Source organism: Dromaius novaehollandiae, chromosome 3 (assembly GCF_036370855.1).
Source record: "Dromaius novaehollandiae isolate bDroNov1 chromosome 3, bDroNov1.hap1, whole genome shotgun sequence".
Taxonomy (NCBI): Eukaryota; Metazoa; Chordata; class Aves; order Casuariiformes; family Dromaiidae; genus Dromaius; species Dromaius novaehollandiae.
Genome location: NC_088100.1, coordinates 51,508,874 through 51,530,463, shown reverse-complemented (window position 1 = coordinate 51,530,463; position 21,590 = coordinate 51,508,874). Strand labels below are relative to the sequence as shown.

Sequence of the window (21,590 nt, the reverse complement as noted above, 5' to 3'; positions counted from 1 at the left end):
GGCTGGTACCTTATTTTCCCTGGAGAAACTGAGCTCTTTGTAATAATGAGAAGTCTTATCTGAGCAGAAGACTGTTTCCTGGGCTGTGAAGGAAACTGCTATACTTATCTATCTTCTTTGCCAAAATAATGATTTAATCTATTTAATTAAAAATTCCCAACAGTCCCCTGTCTGCTGTTCTCCTCTTGGAGAAGAGGACAGAACAGATGCACAACAACTATTACTAAACTTTGCTTAATATATTCCTGGAAGTTGTGGAAATACCATAGAGAATAGCAAGATCTAAAATTTATATGGAATAAGTTGGTCAAATATAGTCTATTGTTGATGGTAACAGCAGAAGTACTAGTGAAGCAGAATATCAGTGACTGCCAACCTTTCATCCAACAACATCTAGAAGCATTTTGAAAAGAGTCAACTTGCAAAATAGTCAAAACATAGTGCATCTTATCTATACTGAGTAGTAGTACATCTACCATTGCTACCAGTCAGAAACCACTTTGCTATCCCCTAATGCTGTCTGTGTCCTTTTGAGTTTACATCTATATTAGTAAACCAAGCAACACCTTGTAACAGCCCCAGGCACCAGAACTCAATCTTCTCTATTGTTACATTGCCAGAACAGTCCTGACATGGTTTTGGCCTGGATGAACCACCACTCTTCCCAAACAATTCCCAGGCATGGCTCAAGAGTTAGCACAGGGCAGGGACTGTTCCCAATTTGCAATTTAGATATAGTCACCATTTGGAGATCAAGCTAATTTAAATGGGTATTGGTGTTGCCAGACCATGTTAGCTGGCCCCAGGCTCAGAGTAATACCTTAGCACTGTAATACCTTAGCTTGCTATTAAAGATACAGCTTGACAGAAAGACAGAGAAAGCTTTCTATATGAACTTTGGAGCTACAAAGCCAGAAAACTTTTAGATGAAGAACATTTAAAAAGTATTTCACATAGAGTAAAGATACTGTTGCTGCTAAGTCCTGAGTAAGTACAAACAACACCTGCTTGTAAGGCTGCTGTAAGCAAAATAGTTATTATAGCATTATCTATTTTGAAAAAACTCTTCTTGAACCTTTGGAGAAATTTTCCTCCATAGAAAAAATGTAAGTGAAGAAAAATTTTTAGACAGATCTGTAAACATAGAACACATAGTTCAAAGTTGTGAGATGAGTGGCTGCTTACTGAGAAGTCTAAAAGCAAAATAATTTAACACGAAGTGTAATTTTATACACATGGCAAATACACACAAGTAAAAGGCTGAAGTGATCTGTGTTGTTGAATTATTACAGATGGTGTAACAGCAGGATTTAAAAAAATGCTTTTTAATGTCCAACAGGTTATTTTAAAATACTTTCAATTCTTCTGCTTGTGCACTTGCCAGAGTCACTCAGCATTTAGTGAATTTACACAAGTCCTTTGCAGGAAATACAGCCCTGCTCCAGCACCCTCCCCAAACCTGATACTTTTCCATACCAATGCAACACTTTAAGAGTTTTGTTCAATTTAATAAGAGATTTATTACAAATAATAATAATTCTTCCAGATTAAGCATATTTAGGTCAAAAGTGTGATTTCAATACTTAATTTTATGTTTATAAATGAAAATATGCAATTAACTAATTTGGTAAAGTCTGATTTGTCTTTTTACTCAAAATTGTTCTAGGATTACAAATAATTAACAGTGGCTTTTCAAATAAATAGAAATACAAAAGTAGTGTCAATTGCATCATTACAGAACACAGGAAAACATTCAGAAAAAAAGACCAGTATTCCTGTAATGAAAGCCTGAACACTGAATGACAAGAGAATATTAAAGATAATTGGAAACAACTTGACAGACTGATACTCGGTCTTGGTAGTTACTTTTTAATATAGTGCCAAATAACAGTGTGCACATATACAAGCCTACCTGTTTCAGTGTCCCAGAGTTTAAGGTAGCGGTCATATGCTGCACTAAGAAACTTAGTGCCAGCATTATTAAAAGAGATGTCTCGAACAGCTTTACTGTGTCCTACAAGACAGAAAAAACACGATGATAAAGTTTTACCCATTCATGCTAAGAATTAAGGTTTTCGAAAAACATTATTCAAGTTAAGAGACAGACTAGAAAACTGCTTGCAGAAATTCTTCATGAGCCCTAGTAAACCTAGTTCCAGCAGCTCCACCCAACAGGTAAACCAGCAACCCACACCTCTAAAACATGGAGAGAGAAACAATAGCATTACACAGAACCAAATGCTGTGCATCATTCATAAATTGATATGCATCAATTGATAAGCAAAATTTAAAGTATTGCTGGGTTCAGAGATTGTTCTAGCCACCATTAGAAGCAGCAATAGAAGTTGAAAACACTGTACTAAATGTTAACATTTAAGAGCAAAGAAAAAGAGCAGAAAGAAACACTACAGGAGATTTCTAAGGAGAGATGTTTAAAATGAAACACCAGGTACAAACTATGGAAAATATTAAGAATTCTTTCATCTTGTGTTAACCAAAATTTCAACTGAGTATTTCAACCCCCAAAATTTCAGCTGAGTATTGTGCTAGACTCGTAGAAGCGTGCATGCACACACACACACGCTTTATATAAAAAATGCAAGTGAATCTGGCTGATTACAAGGACATCCTGAGAAAAACAGTCAAACTGTTTAGAAAGGACAGTCTACTGAGATAGGATCTTTTTTCAAGCCATCATCTTTGCCATACTGCTATCAACAGAAATATTAGGTAACAAAAGACTTTCTTGTTATTCAACATATATTCACTCAAACACTGTTCTAGAAATGTCCCCATTTCAAAAGGAGAATCAGATGCTCTGCAGGGAAGGCTGCTAACCATCTGCAAAAGGCATCTGTTATATGAACAAAGACTGTACCTGAACTTAAAAACACCCACACAAAAACCAAAACAAAACATGGCTGCTTTTGCGCTAGAAATTCAGCTAGCCCAGAAAAGACCACCTACTTAAATAGTGAGATCAACAGACCATGAGATGCCCTCACTGCATAAGTACAGAGGACTGTTATTCTGAATAGGAAGATGGGGTCATTTAGTTTCACATGTGACTTCTTAAGGACAGGGGGAAGGGAAAGGAGTCTTGCATAAAGTACTGACTAACACAGTACACTAACATTTTAAGGGTCTTAAAGTGTCATTATACCACCATTAAGTTACTTGGAATAATGACAAAGGTTCACTAAAACCTTGCAGCTTCTTCAGTTCTTATTGCCCAGATCATACTGGATACCACTTGTCTCAGATGCCCACATGCCCTCTGTGTGATAAATATCATAAGCTAACCTAAGTAATATTCTTCCATGAAGTTGTTTTAAATATAAATTAAAAGCTCAGTTAAAAAAAGACTATTACCAATAAATGTTCGTAGACATCTTCGATCGCCATACACCTCCCATAGCTAGGAAGAAAAAAAAAGAAAAAGAATGGAGAAGAAAAGACAACAATTGTTAAATAATAATGATGCTGAAATTAAGTGCAAACATATATGACAATATCTTTTAAGAAACCAAGTGCAAACGTATATGACAACATCACTTAAAAAATGATTAATCACAACTAAGATATATATTCACAAGAGTGTTCTGTCACCTTATGAACAAAAAGCCCTATAAAAGTAAAAAGATCAGACCGAATTTCAACTCTGAGGCCCATAAGGTATTTATTTTGCTAGTTAACCACCCCAGTTTGGTTTTTATTTTTATATATATATTCATTACACATACGTTATATATATTATTTACAATATAATGCATGCTGGACTAAAATAAGATTACTTCATAAAAGCAACATGCATCTACTGAAGCATTTGTGAACTGTAAAACTGGGTTTCATACCAAATGAATTATTACACTAGCAAAGGCAACAACCTTAGGGACTTGTGACCTTCTAAATGCTATTACTAAATGATTAACGCTGTTCTAACACCCACAGTCTTCAGCATTATTTCTGTCTTTGTTCCAAAGAACTTGCAATCTAAAGATAAAAAAAATCTAGTGAGAAAATAAAAACCAACACAAACAGAAAGGTACGTGGTGAAAGTACCAAACACGTAAGTGCTCTAAATGCAATGTCTGTATTAAATGACGTAAAAAAATTGTACATAAAATTATAAAAATAACTCACCTTAATTTTGCAATCCATCGAGCAAGACAACAGTAGGTGCCCAGAGAGAGGAAACAGTCTAACTGCACTGACACCCTGTAGATAAGGACATAATTAAACAGTGAGTGGAGTAGAGTAGCTACATCTTCTGATTTTCCTCAGTTCACCTCCTTTAATTTTTTAAATAAACAAATCCTATAGCTTATCTTCGTAAAATATATAGATACCATATCTGAAAAAGAAACAACACACCCACATTCCAGTTTAGAAACAGTGATGCATTATGAACAACTGCTATTGGGAAGAAACTGATTCACTTCAACAGCTGTAATATACCCTCCTTCAATACTCGCGCCATTACTGTGGCAACCACAACAAAGAAATACAAATTGTGGGTTAGGGTGACACTTTGACCAAACACCAACATTTCAGAAATCTCTCTCCTGAGAACTTTAGCTCTTTGCAGTACACCCTTTTCTGAATAACTTGTGTTTTGTTTTTAAAATATAAATTCCAGCACTGCAGTGCTACTGAGGGGCCACTTCCAATTCAGGCTTGCCCAGTGGCAATAACTTTGCAGATTCTGAACTCGCAAATACTACTATATATCTTTATTTCTAGTCAGATAGGCTGCAGTATTCCTGTAAGTAATGAGAGTGCTATTTTTCCAGTTAAAAGAGAAACGAAAATGTAAGAAATTCAAAACAAATGCTTTAAATGGTAGAGGACACTATTCCTGTCTGATTATTTCAGGGCTGGTGCCTGGTCCTTCTTTCCTTTCTAAACTATTCCTACCTGACCCAAGAAACTCCTTCAATGACATTTTTGCTAGAAGTTTCTGTATATCAAGCTTTTTCAGGTGGGCTAGGTGAGGAAGTTTTCCTACAGAAAAAAAATTCTGTCTGGCTCTACTTCCTAATATTCCAGTATTAGTGACTTGTAGACACTGAACTCAGACTCCCTGGGCAGGGCACCTTCCCATCTATATTTCAGGTACTCTTGGCAGAGGAAGTCCAGAGAATTGCCAAGTACTCATGGCTTGATGTTGTTTCTTTCCATATCACGTCAATTATTCTATTCATACTCCTTCTAGTTCCTCCCCCTCTGGTTGGAGTTGCGTGCTTTATCCTCCCTGTTGTTGCCTTCTTATATTCCTCTAGCTTTTCTAGGCTTGTCAACTTGTCTCCCTTTTGCTCTTCTCATTCGTATTTTTATTTATCTTGCTTGTTTGAAGGAAAAAGCTATTTTATGCATCAATCTGTTCTAATAGGATAATAAGCACAGAAGTGACTAGAGGATTGTGGAGGGAGCCATTATTCTGGAAAGCTACAAGTTCTTTGATGCAGCAGTCTTTAAAGAAGGGGTTAGAGCTGAAACTCAGCTGAAAACAGGTAAGTGCTCCCTGTATTATCCTCCTTTCTTCCAACTTCTGGTTATCATTAAGGAGCTGTCTGTTGAAGCCAAGTATATTTTCCCTGAAGCAATATCGAAATTTAGAGACAAAGAAACATCAAGTACAGGGCTTTACAAGCTTGATTAGTGAAACACTGTTCTAATAACAAAAGTACATATATAGTTGCAGGCACTGGCACAAGAAGATATCATAAAGTAATATCATCACACAGAACACATAACAGGGCAGACCTCTCAAGTTGATAGCTGTATTTGGGGAATAGTATATTGCTGCTGCATTATCATCACAAAGCCTACAGAACTTTTTGCAAGTTTGATATCAAGTAGTCCTCAAACACTTTTACGATACTTGTGATTTTCAGAGATCTCTAGAATTAGCCTTATGCTTATTCACATGGTAGTTTAGAAAATAACTCCGAATCCCACACAAGTCATTGAAGAGTATTTGTTCCTTATCTATAGGACGTCAAAAAGTCACTGTGTTTGTGTAAAAGTATATGCAGATAAACAAACAAGATCACATTTGAGTATGCAAATGTCTTGTATGGGCATCTACACAACCAACTACATGCCTAATTTTGGAAGCAAGAAGATATCTCTTCCTTCTATTGATACTTCAGTCTAATAAAAGTTACTAGCCTCAGAGACTAAACGAAATGTGTTTTTATGATGTATACTCACAGACAAGACTTCCTACCTTTGTATGTCCAGACCATACATGGATTTGTTTCTTTGGAAGATAGCATTTCTCAGGTGGCACTGTGGAACGGAGATTAACTCCAACGTCTTGAGGGACATGAAGATAAGATCTCCCCTGATAGTCATACATTTCCTTGACTAAAAAGGTAAACACAAAATTTTGAGAATCCAAGAGACTGCATTTCAAGAGGTCATAATCTTAAAAAGCCTGAACTGCCCCACACAATTAAGATTTTTCTCAACACAGATGTTCCGCTCTCAAGTGGAACAAAAAAGAAACTCACTTAAGAGGACACAAATGTGGAATTTTATTTGGTATCAGCTGGGCTCAAATTAAGTGTCATTTCAGCAAACTCTGCTTGGAATCTGAACATGAAGACAATTTCCCCTCCCCCCCGGTCTTACTCATCATCCAACAGCTAGAAGAGCTCCTCAGGCCAATGAGAGTTTGCTTACACTAACACTACTAGGGATCACAACATTTGCAACTCCAGTCCTGGCATTTGCTTGCACTTCACATTCCAACCAGCTCAATGCTGTATCAGTCACAGCGACTGAACTACAAACAGGACAAATAGATCCAGTCCCCCTGTGTGAAACAGCACTGGCCAGCAGTAGCCAACACATGATCTTTAAACAGATTTAACAGAAGCAACTGGACAGTCAGACAAGTGCGCTTAGGAAGGGATATTTCAGAGTAGACTGGTGTTGGATAGTGATGGCATTAAGCTGTTCTCTGATAAAATAATTTCTCAGTTTCTGGGATATTGCTGTAGCAGTTATGGCTGTACAAGTGACCTTTTACACAGTATTGATTGTTTAGACATGTTCACAAAATGCCGTATTAACAGATTTCCAGAAGGTTTGTGTTTGAGAAGATTGAAGTTTATCCAGTAAGGGCTTTCACTGTGAAATTTTAGGTAGGTAGGGACCATGAAAAGTTGGATACAAAATAAACAGTTTGAAGTTATTTTCTACAGGAAGCTCAATGGGTAAAATTTCAAGTTTGTTGTGTTCATCACAGTTCAATAAATACTGTCACAACCTGCTATATATAAACAGAATGAAGCACTAATGTCACTATTGCATATCTCTCATCCACTTCCCATTTAATGCATATAAGAAAGGATACTCCAACTTGTGTGTGTGAACCTGGTTGTAAGAAGCAGTTAACCAAGAGAGACTCAGTTTATCTATTTGTCCCAAGCAATACAAGACAGAACTGTTTTTCACACAGAGAGTTGAAAGTTACCAAAAATGACTTCATTTTACTTACTTAGATGAGACCCAAGCAATTTTTTTCTTTAAAGAGACCATATGCTATAGGCTTCCATCAAGTTATTATCTGACTGTGCTACTTTTCACAGTAGGACAACAAGAAGTTACATTAAGCATTGAGGAAGCATAAAGTCTAAGCAATTTTCTGAATTGTACACATATAAGCAAGTACTACTTGCTGATGAAGGTACTAACACATAAAACTAATAATTCTGGAGCTGATACTAAGCCAAAGTCATAACCTAAAACTTTTTGTTCTGTAAAATGGCAGAGGGTTATGTGAGCATGTCTAATAACATTAAAAATAAATAAATAAAACCAATACCCTTAAAGATGACATTTCCACACTGCTCTTCACAGTATGAAGCGGAATTAGTCCAATTATCTCTTTCCATATCCTTTATGCTCATGCCTGTGAGTGCTATATTATCTCCAATACAGAAACATCAAGGTGCCTCAGCAAAACTGCTGAGGCTGTCTGCCATCCTTACTAATTAACACAGCAGGCAAGAAAACAGAGTGAGCAAGAAAATGAGAACAGGTAGGAAGATAGCATTACCATGTAATATAGTCTTCTCCTCTCCAGGTTTATCATCTTCTAGTTTTCCTCTCTTCTGCCTCTTAGCTGTTATTTCATCCAACTCTTTCTGTTCTTCCTGGAAAAATAAAACATGATCTTGACTTTTAAAAATTCAACATTTGGAATCATGTAACAAAATCCAGGACTGAACCAATGTTTATTTACTTATTATTAACAATATGTTTATTTGTTAAATAGGATTAGAAATATTTCTGTTTGCAAAGAAAAAAAAATCAATAAAGAGAAGTATATTTATCAAAACCAGAACAGTTTGAAAAGCTATGTACACCAAAAAAAAGTAGATATTATCTTCTTATTCATGACTACAGCTAAGCACTGCTGACTGAAAAAGTAGGACATGTGCTGGTTGGAGGTTTATTTTTTTTTGAAAAAAGTTTTATTTGCACTTCTTTTCAAGGTACATCTGTTCATAAATAACTTATCGAACTCTACATGCTATACATACAATCCATTCCGCTTTGAAGCAGTCTTGAAAATCACTGAATAGAGAATATTCAGAACATCTTATTCAAACATATCACCTGAAATGTTTCTACTACCCTAAAGCATAGCATGGACTTGATTGAGAAAAGTTACTTACACAGCTGGACCTCTGCTTGCTACCACATAATATATCATTGCACTGCAACCTACTAACAATTCCTATCTCTTGTATTAAAGTAGCACTTACTTCTGAGGGTTTGGCTACTTCTTTTTCATCAACATATTTTGCCCATGGTCCCAAGAAGCCATCAATGTTAGATGCATCATTCTCTTTGAATTTCTTCCTTTTTTCTATTTTCTTCTGTCCCGTTTCAAACACTGTTAAACCTGAAGAAAGAAACAACACACTGCCTAGCTGCCAACACAGACTACAACTTAACAGGTCACATCATACTCCGTTTAAAACAAAAACAACCAACACACACACCAAAATGGAAAAAGCATCTAGGGGCCAAAGTGTTGCTAACTTGTCTAATTATAATGCTGCTAACTATCTACAGTAACAAGAGGAACCACCTAAACTCTGTGTCATGACTTGTCAGAGTACTTAACCATGCACATGCATTTTTAACAGTAAAGCTGCAGACTGTATGAATAAATCACTTTTCATACACTGAACATTGCTAAGTTTGAGTCTCCATTCAACTGACTTCTGATCCCTTCCCTGCCCTGAATTTCCTAAAAAACCCAAAACAAAACAATCCCCCCAATCAAACACCCAATGACAACTTCTGTGGATTTTAATTTAGTGAGAACTCACAGTCATCTGCATCTAACCATTATCTTGTTCTTTCATATAATGCTAGCTTATCACAAAGGCTGCACTCTCAGAATTTCATTTGTCAAAAACATTAAACGAGAAAGATATGTAAGAAAAATCAAAAAGTTAAGAGATGTTAGAGCAATGAATTGCACATACAATTACGTGCAGTTTTCAAACAGTGCTTTCCTACAGCATCAGAAATCCTCATTTAGTACAAAGGAGCCAAAAAAAGTTCCATATAAACAAGAGGGAAATAAGCCATGTAAAAATAAAAGCAATAATATTGAGGGATAGTAAATTTCAAAGTCAAGAATTTTCTTAAAATAAATGAATAAAATCCCAATATCAACAAGTTTACTTTTTACTTTTTGAATAATTTAACTGTAGCCATTTCTTTCTAATGTAGCTGTTACACCAAAATAAGTCTATTTTCTTTATTTTACTTAGGAAAGAAAGAGTGAAATAACCTTGTCCCATGTTCATTGTCCAAGAACACAGGTAAAGAACCTTTATATACACATGCCAATAAAATGTTAGAACAAATATGTGCAAGGGAAAGCATACCTAGCTGTAAAGTTTACACAGGTACAATTTTCCAAAGTAAACAAGCCACTTTGAATGTTAAGTATCTTGTATCAAAGTATTGATTACAAACCCCATTGCCTCTGGCAGCCAACCCTCTCACTGGTATGCTATGCCTTTACCATTTGGCAACCTTCCAGTGGTTTTTCCTTTCCAAATAACTCAAACAGCTCAACTCCGCTAAGTAGCGATAACATGCAAATCCCAAAAGGAGTGCCAGAGGTGGTATATAGAGTGATCAGTTTGCTTCACACTACTGGGTAGTATAGTTCAGGCAATTAGTCTAACATACACGTACTGTAATATAGACACAGGATAACTTTAGCTAAGACAGAATTCAGGAGGACCAAAAAGCTCTGTTCCAAACACACAGATCAATTCTATTCACGTAATGGACACATGCTAGGTTCCAACTGCAAATCCTCATTTGCAATTTGACACAAAGATAGCCTGAAACATTCACTATTTCAGAAAAACAAAGCCTTTCAGTATCTGTCTTCTCTCTTAACGTTACAATTGCAACACATTTTCATTTTTTGTCTCTTCAGAAGTGCATGACTGCCAGAAGTTTCAGTATTTCCTTCCTTTGCTAATACCTGTTCAGTTTTTAAGTGAAGTAGTAACGGAAATAGTAGTCAGTTGCAAATCACTTATGAGATTCTGAATTATTTACCTTGATTTTTTTCAGCTTCTTCTACAGAACCAATATATTTGGTAGCAACTTCAGGGTTATCTATAGAGGGATCTAATGCATAACCTAGAACAAAAACAGAAATAAAATACTGTTAATTCAAAAATATATATTTTCTTACTTTTGTATGTCTTTCACTTCATGAATTTTTTTTCTTGTTGGCTCCCAAAAAGCTAGGGATAAGGAAGGGTAGACCGTTTGAAAACCATCTACTTGTCACAGAATCACAGAATCTTTCAGGTGGGCAGGGACCTCAAGAGGCCTCTCGCCTAACACCCTGCCCAAAGTGTGGTCAACACGGACTTCAAACTGGTGTCCTGTAATGCAAGCATTACATTTTGAAATGTTAGAGCAACCTACTCTTGTTCTAACACAGCATAAAGAAAAGCCTCACTCAAAAATGGTAGATTAGTGTGGAACAGGCCCTGCTTTGGGTCAGGTTCCCTGGTTTGGTAAGCCAGTAAATCAGGTGTAAACCAGCCCACTGCTACTGCTCTGGCTTCAGCAGCAGCCTCTGGCCTTGCAGCCCCCCTGCCCTCTCCCACCACCTCCACTGGGCCAAAGTGAGTGTTACTCATCTCCAGCAGTCCTGGGTATCATGGCAGGCAAAGAAGAAGACAGAGATGGGAAGAAGAAATAAAAGCAAATGGAGTTTCCTGGAGCTTTGCACACATTCTGCCTCCTCTGCAGAAATTATTCTGCTTCTGACAAGGCTGGGAAAGTTTGTTCCCTCAATCTGAAAGTAGTTGCTTTAACTAACTGGGAAGGTACAGGAAGAAGCTGCAATGGCCTTTAATTTTTAAAAGAATTAAGTAGTCATGCTGTCATTTCCTGATTACTGCTATTGAGTCTTGTTAAAAAAAACCTGCTGCATAATCTTATAAATAATTTATAAAATGTTTCAGCATTTCATGGATATTCAAGATATTCACAATATTTGATACTGTGATTCTCATTTTAATGTGCATGTCGTACAGTCTCTCTCCCTTGCTCCTGAAGTGGATAGAATGATCTTACAAGAGTAAGAAAGACAGATAACTTCATTTAGTTTCCAGAGAACAGGTGCACTGAACAGCTACTGACCACCACGGCTTTTTTTGGGGAAAGAGTGCACCCTGGTGGACATGTCAACAATTTTTATTAAATATTATTCAAATGACAAAACGCCCTTTGAGGACTCGATAAGAATTTCTCTGCACCAAAACAAAACAAACAAAAAAAAGGGACAAAGTTCTCCGGCCATCAGTCAAAGTAATCACACGCACAGTCAAAGAAATCCTACAGCCTACAATCAAACTTCTGTATTTCTGTTGATTCACAGAGAGAATCATGAACCTTGGGAGATTCCCCATCCCACCCAGGACACTACTGCCCCATAAAAGCACTTAGATGCAGACAAGTTCGGAACCTAACAACACCGCCCCAACAGCCAGAGATCAGCATTTCCCCAGCCATTTCTCAGAAAAGACTGCTGTCCTGGTAGGTGGCCCAGTTCATTTACAGTTAGATGCTGGAAAAAAAAAATATTGGAACTACTAGAAAAGGCATGGCAAGAACAAGGCAAGACCTTACATTCCCATAGGAAGGATCACTCCATCTGCAGATCAACTCTGGTTGAGCGCCAAAATCTTTGCTTGGAGCATTAATCCCAATAAGACCCATTTGCAGAAAAACATACATCCAGATGCTCCATGAACATGATATGGGGACAGAATATATAACAATACCTTCTTAAGAAATATAAATTCCTGGTACACTTAAGCCAAACAACAAAAAACTTATTCTAGATTATTATTAAAACTTACTTTCATGGATAACCAGACTGACAGACACTGCAATTAGACTTTCACTAATTTAACTGCCTGCTTTTATTAAGCCAGTATTTCAGTGATTTCTTTTTCCAAACTACAAGGTTTCTGTTAACGACAGAGAGATATTACTTTGGATTTATGTCAAAATCAATACAGTGGTTTATTTGTCCTCCAACTGTACTGACACAGTCTCTAGGACTCTATTTGCTTGGTACTTGTAAAAGAGGGACAGTATTCTAATGAATAGGGCCCCTGGGCCAAGCACAGTTTCCCGTGGAAGCTGAGACTTCTTATAGCTGGATTGAATTTGGTCCAGCATCATTCTCATAGAAAAGCTCGGAACAATTTCTACTTTCTAGTGGTATGTGAAAGAGAATCTTTTCTTCTCTGGCTGAGACTCCTAAACGCAGCTGCAAAAGACAGCTTGCTTTTATCTTGCTCAGCTGGTATGCCATGTAATGTGCCCCGACTCCTACGTCTCCTTTGGCTTTATTCAGGAGGTAGAGACTTCATGCTATATTCTAGCAAGGAAAGGTACAATTCCACCTACACCCATAACTTCAGTGCATCTGAAAAGGGTTGGTTAAATAATCAGAACTTTGGTGCACATTCCAGAACGACAGCTAATTAAAATAGGTTTACAGCAAACCATGCACTGCAGTGTAAAGAGACTCAAGGTAGCTCAGGTATGGGAAACAATATAGCTGGACCAACTGATCCTGACTGAACTGGCCTCTCAGGAGAATCAAAGTAATCGGGAAATAAAATGTCTACAATTGTGAGAAGCAATAGTGACTGTAGCTGTTGCATGTAACATGAGTAGGTGGAAAAAAAAATCAGAAGCACAATTTCCAACTCAACAGCATCATTTTAAGCTCTGAAATATCAGTTTTAGAGATGAACAAATGCTGTTATAGCCAAGTTTCTGAATATTCATAAAGAGCTTTGAGATTCATGGACAGACGACTGTTTATTATTTAATAGGACATTAATGTCTTGTGAAGGAAAGGTTTTAAAATACTATAATGGTGCATGAATGAAGCATTTGCAGAACAGCAGTCCACTTCCAGCATGAGTATTAAGGCTGAAAGAGATAAAATGATTTTTCTACCATATTCATGAACAGTTTGCGTGCAGCTTGTAAAAAATTATCCATAATTCCCCTTTACACTGGAGGTCTATATATGCTCACATAATTAAGAGCATACTGCTTTTGTTCAGGACAGAGCTCAAAAAGGTATTTTCAAGGAAAGAGGCTGCTTCTGCTGAGGGTGCAGATACAGAAGAACAAATGTTTGCATTTCAGGATTTCCTGGTCTTTTAGGCCATGCTCCAAGGAGTATAATACAACAAGAATAATGCCAGTTCGGCTTCTGGCCATTTATAGCATGGCAGCTTGTGGAGAAAAACTTCTTTTTCTAGAGAGAAAGCCTTCTCTTTAATAGCTGTAACGATATAGGGAGACTGCCTGGCGAGATTGCCTTGCATCAGTAGATTCAAAGCTGGGCAGACTACCTATGATTGCAGATGCAATGCTGGTTAGTAGTGGGTCATAAACTTAGCAAGTCAGTTTGACACTGTTGAGAAAAAAAGGAAAAGAGAAATCTGAGATTTTTTTAAAGAGGAAAAACTGTATGTGAAACATTGAACAGTGCTAGAAAGGCTCCATGCAGAATACTACGTCCAGTTTTAGGCAATATATTAAAAAAAAGCTAGAGGAAAAATTGAGTGTGACAAAATAGATAATTTGTTTGAGGGAGGGCACACAGAAGAGAAGACTGAAAAAACATGTTTTTCAGTTTAAAGAGCTGAGGAGGGACAGCAGGGGGGAAATGGATGGCCCCAAAGGTAGTTTTCAATATGCAAAATACTAAAGACAACCATGATTCATGGTTTGATTGGGCTGATGAAGGGAAAATGAAAAGTAGTCTGAATATGCAGCAAAGAAGTTTCAGGGTGGTATCAATAAAATCTTAACTATCATACTAGTGAAAACCCCCCCCACAAATAGAGTATTTAGGTAGATGGTATAAAAATAAGGCAGACAAGTGCATCAGGAATGATCTTGAAATAATTGTGACAACTCAGAGATTTGACTAGATGACTGGTTTTCAAGGTGTTGTCTACAGGTACAGGATCTGTGTGTCCCTTGACTACTTCTACGGAGTCAAAGACAACAAGAAAAGCAGGTTTGTATCCAGAATACAAGGGTTCACAACATCTTCCAGAGTTAAAAAAAAACCCCAACAATTTAAGGGTCCACCATTATGAAAAAAATGGAGAACCAGCAGACCCATTTAAGGCTTGGCTTCTCCTTTTATATATTATATGTTTTGTATCCTAGACAAAGAATAAAGAGACAGTAGTAGATATCTGACCACTTCTAGTGCTGGTATCAGAGACATTCTTAATAAGGAAGCTGAAGTCTGGTTGATCTCAGAGAGCTGAAGTCCGCATTCAACACTTCTTCAGTTTCCATGACCAGACAGACAGTACCACAGTGACTCAATTAAGGCTAAGGTATTTCTGAATTTGTAGAAAATATATTCTGGAAGGGCAGCTTGTTCTCAAGAGATTGTCTGTTGCAAAGAGGAGCTGCAGATCTTTAACCACATGCTTGAAAACCTCTGCAATGCTTGTGTCAACTCCAAACTTCCAGAATAAAGGGCATCTTTGCAAAATGGGTAGGTTTTGTCTAGATTAAAAAGGCTGCGTGTACACAGAAGGTTCAAAGAGTGCTTCTCGATTAAATAGTTGGGGAAAGACAACAGTAAAGAAAAATAAGCAATTTGGAATGACACTCCATCCTAAGAATGCCATATCCTCAAGCAAAAGATAGCACAGAAATTTGAAAACTCAGATAACAGTGAGAGCAATAAGCACAGAGTCCCATTTATATTGAGGGCAGAGAAGCAGAAAACCCGAACATGCATATAAAAATGGTAAAAGTTAAAAATAGTATACAGTGAAATTTGAATATCATGCTTCAAGTCAAGAAACTAACATAATTTGTAAGGTAATATTGACATAATTGGAAAGAAGTCAGACTGTCACCAGGTAGAAAGCACATGGAAGTAAACGGTGATGAAATCAATGGGGAAAAACATGCTATATGCTGAGGAAAGCTTATAGACAAATCAGAATAACAAGTTAATAGTGTTAACAAGCATTAGAGAATCCTTTGGATTGAAATTCCAGGTTTAAGCAGGGGAAAGTACAGTTGCCACTGCTCTGTTACTACTGCTCAGCCAGAAAAGAAGCAAAACCCATGAAATGGTAAAGGAGATTAGACAGGTGCTAAGGAAAGAAGCATAGTAACAATGAGATATTTTAGTCACCTCCTTGTAGCACACTGTGCAAGTCTTGCATCAAGATGTGATGAAAACAGCATTCTTAGAAAACATACCTGCCCTATGAAGCAGTCGTGTTAGAGATTCACAAGAAAAGAAACCATTGAGCATTGGAGAAAACCTGATTTATGTGTTAACCTGATTCATGTGTTAACAGTGACTATAATATAGTATGAATCAACATTTTTGAGGAAGCAAAGAAAGACAAAAACATTTACTACAATCATCATACTATCAAAACAGGAGGGCTATATAAAGTGAGGAAGATTTTAAAAAGAATGGAAAGTAAGCAACAAAGGGCAAAGCCTTTTCTGAAAGCAGGGACACTTTAAATAAAGACACTATGTTGGAGAAAAAGAACTACTGCCTGCCAGCTATCAAAAGAAGACTTTAAAGAGACCAGAAGGAAGTGAGCACAGCTGAACAGCATGTAAAGAGAAGCTATTAGAAATAAGGAAGTATTCTTCACAGACCTGAAGTTGCATCCAAGTATGGAAAATACAAAGAATCAAACTCCGGCAGACTGAAAGTAAAATCCACAATAAAGCAGTCAAAAAAAAAAAAAAAAAAAAAAAAAAAAAAAAAAAAAAAAAAAAAAAAAAAGGAGCAAATCACATAAGGTATAAGAAGTAACACATTAACCTTTTGTCAAAAGCCTCAAGAGCAGAAAGCATGCCAGACAGGATGTAAGGCCAATAGATGATCAAGGAATGAAAAGAGTGCTCAGAAAAGACAGCAACATAGCAAATAAAAAAGGGATTTTTTTTAAACACATGTTCATTATAGAGGAGCTTGGGGAGGATCCTGTGCTAGAACCTTTCTTTATGGGTAACATGACAAAATATCTGTCTCAAAGTGAAATGTCAGGAGACTAAACAAACAGACAGATGAATGGTAACAAATCACCAGGACCAGATGGTATTCATCCAAGAGAACTAAAGCTGAACCGCGGTGCATAAACTCTTGCCTAATGTCACCTCAGTATGACAGAAATGCAACATATCAAGTGTGATGCCAACTTTTAAGAGATGCTTCAGAGGAGGTCTGGGGAACTGCAGGTCAACCAGCTTGGGGAACCGCAGGTCAACCAGCTTGACATTTGCAGGCATAATGCCGTAGAAACTGTAATACAGAAAACAATTAGCAGGCTCTTGGATAAGCGTTATATAGTGCAGGAGAACAGCCAACACAGCTTTCTCTACAGGGGACTTAAAATGACAAAAACTCCAGAATATTTGTTAGGCAAGAATCATACGGATGATGGAAACCCGGTTGATGTTGAATGCCTCAAAGACAAAAAAAGATATAAACAAACAAAAAACCCCTAAGATGCCCAGTATAACACAGAGGTCTTCACATAGTTAATTTATTAAAAGATAGTAAAACAATGGCTGGTTTCAACAGTGCAGGAAAGTCACTGGTGGATCCATGCTTAGGCTCATGCTGTACAACACACTGATAAATAATCTGGAAAAAGGGAGCAACTAGCTGATACCAAGTTGTTCAAGGTGGTAAAGAAAAGTGTATCTAGACTTAAGAATTCCTAGGAACTTAATTCCTAGCCTCCCTGTCCATCAAGCCACAGAAGAGATTCATAGGGAGATTTCATGCTAAATACTGTGTACAGCTGTGCTCTTCATCTTGAGAATGCGATAGTAGAACTAGCACAGACAAGCACGCCCAGAGGCATGGAAAGGCTTCAATGGAGGAGCAACAAAATTGACCAAGAGCTTTTCAGGTGGAAAAAAAAATGACAGAAATGAACCTATGGCTAAGTTCTATAAAATAATGAATAACACAGAAATGGTGAATAAGAAATGATTGCTTGTTGTTTCTTCCAACATTACAGATTTGTGGATATCAAGTGAAACTAGAAGGCTGCAAGTTCAATAAATTCAAAACAGAGGTACTTCCTCACACAAGGTGCTGGTAGGCAGCAGAAAATTTATGGGGTTCAAGAAGCAACTAGACAAATTTGTCAAAGAAAATACAGATTCAATGAAAGTTAATACAGAGACATTGCCCCTGGCCATGAGACTGCATATTAGAAAAATACTCAGACATATCACTGTTTGTGCTGTTCTTCTATTTCTCCTTAGGCATCCATTGCTGCCCACTCGCCTAGGCCTAGAATGACCCTGAGTCAGCTCCAGCATGGGTGTTCTGATCTATCCAAGCATCAGACAGAAAGAGTACTTTTGACAGAAAATACTTACTGCAAGAGAAATAGATAGGGAAGACTCTGTACCACAAAAATAGTTGAGTTTTGTTTGTGATTAATATATAGGTTTCTAATTGAATATGTATTAATTTTTAAGATGATATATAAAACTTTTTCTTTTCTTTTTTTCTTTTGAAACAAGACAAATTTCGATTTGAAGGTGCAGAGGCTCAGCAGCAGTTAAGCTATTTTACATGATCTCTGCTACCAACCTCCCTCTCTTGTATCACACTTGATCTTCATTTATAGTTACTGGTTATCAAAATGCTAACCATTGCAGATTTGCTTGAGACCTCCTATCATAGCACAATGCGGCTAAACAGCCTAACTGTGGCCAAAGGTCTCCAGATCTGCAGCTTTCAATTAAGAGATTAACTTTCTGTTCTTCCAATATGCTAAAACTTAATTAGCCATTAAAAACATGTATGAATTAGATTTATGCCTAGCAATTATATTGGTACTTTTATACTTGCTGGTCTTTTCCAAGAAGATATTTATCACCTCCTTCCAAAATGAAAAAGAGAATATTGAATTTTTTAACAGACAACTTTTTGACAACTTAAATGAATGATGTTTTTAACAGCTCACAACAGACTTGCTAGCAAGCCAAGATATCATGCTCATTACTGCATCTTCTAGCTTGAACTTCAGCTTCTCAGAGCTAGTTCTTGCAGTTTAAACTGCCTAGTACAGCCTTTTCACAGCTCCATTCTCACTGTATCCAGGTCATTATCTACTGAACACTTCTAGAAAGCTGAATGTGATAATTGCAGTCACCAGTATTCTCAGTCTTGAAAATACATTTTCATACTCTCTTGTAACACAGTATTTAAGGCAGTTGCTACACATTGATGATAAACCAGCAGCAGAAGCTTTGAGTAGGCTTTGAGTAGTAGTTCTATCTTCCCTCAAACTAAATTTTGCAAACAAAAAAAATCAAACGCTATTTGCCTGCAGACCCTTCTTTCCAATATATATCTAATGCCTTCACAAAAAGAAAAAAAAACAACAAACACACAACACACAGTGCAACACACAGTTTCACTGAACAAAACGAACCTGTCTATTCAGATCCTGAACAGGTTCCTAGATCCATATTGTCTACCAAATTCTAATGTTAAAATTGCAGAGAAATAAGTTACAGTTATGCTATAAAAGTAAACATCCATTTCTTAATATCTATATTTTTCTGATGACATTCCACGTCCTGGCAGCTCAGTGAGAAGTACCTATTACCTAAAACTGTGCAAAAGAAAAACCCATCTTAAACCCATTTCAAAGTGTAACATTTACAAGAAAACCTGTAATCAAACCTGAAGAGAAACTGAGGATGTTAAAGTCTCAGATTTTAGGTAATTTTTCATGCAGGTTTCATTTAATACCTGCTTCCCACATGTTAGCAATAAAGTCCCAACCTTTTGCATTACAGAACGCACCAAGTGAATTCATGCATGCATACAGCCCTAATGCAGTTAAGGGAATCATGTGTGGGGAGGTGATTTTGAGGTATGAGAATGTGAGGGAGTGGTCTTTTGAATGTAAATATAGATAAAAAAGAAAATTGCAAGTCTGCTGTGCAAAAAGTTGAGCATTGACACACTTTATAATTTGCACAGGTAGTATCAGAATTTGCATAGCAGACTGAATTTGAAGGTTATAAAGTGATGAAAGAGAGAGAACGAGAGAGAGTGCATGCGCAAGAGCTAGTGCGAGAGTGAGCGTGCGTGCATGTGGTTAAGAGCATGAGCACAAGGCTTATGGTAAAACACATGAGAAAAATTAACTGGTGTTACATGTCAATACATGGTGGTTTCATTCTTGCAAACATAGCCCAAAGATTTCTTAGAAACCATAGTCTTTCCACATTTTCCTAATAAGAAAATCTGTTTTTTCTTAGAATTCATAGTAAGTTTGTTTGAAATGCAAGTCTCCCCCAAACTCAAATGTTTCATTTTTCAAATACAACTATTTATAAGTGAAGAGAAGTTTTTTTGAGATAAAAAAGAAGCAACTATAATAACTACCCCTATGGAGACACACCTCTGGGGAAAGGAAAAGCTCTAGCAAACACTTAAACCTTCTCATAAGGCTTCTTCTGAGGCTGCGTGCTTCAGTGACTTTGCACATGCAGTATTTTCAGCAGAGGTACACCCACTTTCTGTGATTCCCATTCATTCAGCATGTATCTAGAAAGGCAACTTCTGTGAAGAACCTGATACTTCAGAAAGGCACTTTATTTTAGCTTTCTGAAAGTTACCTCAAGAATCAATTTGCATAACAGATCTACAGTTATTTGTTATATTAGCGGGTGAGATTTTGATTTTTTGTTTTCTACACTGACGCAACTAATAGAAGCCTTAATTAAAAGTGGTTTGGTAGGAGCTCATATATTTGATTACAGTTTCAGAGGGAATTACCACATGAGATTTCCCAAATAAATACTATGACATACAGCTGTACAGATTCTCAAAGGCTTTTCCCAATTTTAATAACACTACTAAACAGCCAGTTATAGAACTTGAAGTCCTATTAACTGTTCTATAAAGAACACCTTATTTTGTCAAATCTGGGCATAATAAAAATGGAGGTGAATATCACTGTTAAGAACTTACCGTAGGTTACAAATGTTCTTCTTTGTTGTTCGAACATGAAGTCATTGATGTGAGCTGGTTCTGCATATCCAGAAAGCATATTTCTAGGTGCAGCCATTTGCTGAGTCCTAAATGGGTTTTCTGGTCCAAACTACATCAATAATGTTAAAAGAAAGTATATCAGAATTACTAACTTTATATCTATATATGTGTGCATTATTTTATTAAAGAGAAAGAGTGAGTGAGAGAGAAAGAATGGTTTGTGTTTCAAAAATGGTAATACAAAGTGACTTCAGCTTTCTTTTTCTTTTTCTTTATGACTACTGAATAAACTTCTTAGTCTTTTATTGCTTTGAACAGCCAGTTTCACGATTGAACTTTCTAGCCTATATTACCGGTAGAGAGGACAAATCAATAGCAATTACTTGACACAAAAGACTCCTATTCAGTACGTGATCAATACAAGCATATTTAAAAGAAAAGACAAAAGTGTATTATCTCTTGTAAGCAGGAGAAGGAGAAATTAAGTCCTACGAAAATCTTGTAGCTAATACGGAAATTACAGAGCTAACAACAGTTTTGTGCACGTAAAAAGCTGTTAGGGGACTTGCTGCATTATTGCAGAAAAAGCAGTTATGAAACCCTGCCTTGCCTTTCCTCTCGCAAGAGGACAAATGCCCAAAGTCTTCCTGACCTTACCATGGATAAGGGAAAGAAGGTATCTGAACAGTGAGTGCAAATAAATACAATATGCTGAGAATAACATCAAACTGAATTTAATCATAACTGTGCTTGTCAATAAAGTTCACAGACACCTGACTGTCCCACATTGGGTTTCCCTAACTGAAACATTTATAACACCACAGTAAGTTCACTTACCACTATGGTAAGTCTGAAACCAGTCTTTTGCTCACACATCTTATGGGTTTGATATGGCCTGCCTAAAGTCGCAAAAATGTAAGTTTGCTTTGAAAAGGCCTGTTTA

General features: G+C 36.9%; 1 protein-coding gene across 1 annotated transcript in view; it reads right to left on the bottom strand.

Annotated features, from left to right (window-relative positions):
- CDC40 (cell division cycle 40) overlaps positions 1-21,590 on the bottom strand; it is a 38,662-nt gene that overhangs the window by 9,670 nt on the left and 7,402 nt on the right. Inside the window, exons 3-10 of the mRNA XM_064508871.1 lie at positions 20,627-20,756; positions 10,615-10,698; positions 8,784-8,923; positions 8,072-8,168; positions 6,233-6,372; positions 4,144-4,218; positions 3,373-3,418; positions 1,913-2,014 (exon numbers count right to left, since the gene is read on the bottom strand). Coding sequence (XP_064364941.1) covers positions 1,913-2,014; positions 3,373-3,418; positions 4,144-4,218; positions 6,233-6,372; positions 8,072-8,168; positions 8,784-8,923; positions 10,615-10,698; positions 20,627-20,756 — 814 coding nt within the window. The remainder of the gene's footprint in view (positions 1-1,912; positions 2,015-3,372; positions 3,419-4,143; positions 4,219-6,232; positions 6,373-8,071; positions 8,169-8,783; positions 8,924-10,614; positions 10,699-20,626; positions 20,757-21,590) is intronic.